Here is a 1,096-nt window from a genome sequence, read left to right as displayed (position 1 = left end):
GCATTTTGCTGGATGATCTCATCACGCTCAAGCTGCTGCTGAAGGTCCGAAGGCTGGTTGCGCTTGCGCGTAGGCGGTGTGGTGATCGGAGGTCATGACGCAGCGCCACAGAGCCGCGCACAGGAGGTTCACGCACGTCGCCAGGCTGGTTGGTGGTGCGACGGACGACGGTACTTGAGCTGACTACCGGGATTACCAAAGCATTTGTGATGGACTATTTTTTGTCTGGACGAATTATGTGTCTGAGTTGAAGTGAGCGATGACGTGGGAGACGCACATATTCGCGGCGGCATTTGGCGCGTTGGTACCGTCGTTCCTGCTGATCCTGCAGATGGAGAAGCAGTGGGTGCGAGAGCTCCCTCCACAGTGCAGCGGTGTGTTGGATAGCGTCTTTTGGCTGCTTCCGGGCGCCACTTTCCCGCACTTGGAGTGTCTGGGCGTGTCGGGGAGAGCGTTGTATGTGGACTTTTACATCTTCGACCTGTTTCTCTTCCCAATCATCTACTCGACTGCTTTATTGGGACTTATGCGTCGTCTGTGGCCGAACAGCCAACTTGTCTGGACGTTGCCTGTCCTGGCAGCGACAAGTGACGTGGTGGAGAATGTTTCCATCCTGAACTTGCTTAGGCTCTTCCCCGAACGGTGGGAGATGCTCGAGAACGTCGTGAGTATTGCCACCAGAATCAAGTGGGTCGCTGTGCTGTCGGCGGACATATTTGTAGTCGTTGGGGCATTGAAGTTTTTGGCTGGAGGGGCTGACACCAAGTCGTCGAAGAGCAGCAAGGGCGAGTGAGGGAGAAGGAGACGCACTGTTATGTAGTTTAAACCTTTATTTTGTTTTGAGAGAATGTTAATTTTACTACTAAAGGTCAACGGTTTTCAGGTGCTTGTTATACAATGTGGTTTTCTTCTCGTTGTCTCTCCGACACGTGGGGTCTCTTTTGCTTACCCGAACGACTACTGGCTCAGCTGTGTTAGAGTTTTATGCTAATCGTCGAGCATGAGGAAGTCGATCTCTAGTTTCAGGGACCCTAACGTATCAAGTGACAACGTTCACCAAAAGTTTAAAACTAGTGATGCCTCTCCTCTTGAGGTC

At 52.0% G+C, this 1,096-nt stretch overlaps 1 protein-coding gene across 1 annotated transcript; it reads left to right on the top strand.

Annotated features, from left to right (window-relative positions):
- Positions 1-259: 259 nt before the first annotated feature.
- Positions 260-793, top strand: PITG_21716 (uncharacterized protein; the record flags this gene model as incomplete). Its single annotated transcript, XM_002894899.1, has 1 exon — positions 260-793. The coding sequence occupies one exon, from the start codon at positions 260-262 to the stop codon at positions 791-793; it is 534 nt and encodes a 177-aa protein (XP_002894945.1).
- Between the last annotated feature and the right edge of the window lie 303 nt (positions 794-1,096).

This window comes from Phytophthora infestans, genomic scaffold (genome assembly GCF_000142945.1).
Source record: "Phytophthora infestans T30-4 supercont1.356 genomic scaffold, whole genome shotgun sequence".
In the NCBI taxonomy this organism is placed as follows: domain Eukaryota; phylum Oomycota; class Peronosporomycetes; order Peronosporales; family Peronosporaceae; genus Phytophthora; species Phytophthora infestans.
This window is presented reverse-complemented; position numbering and strand designations above follow the sequence as displayed.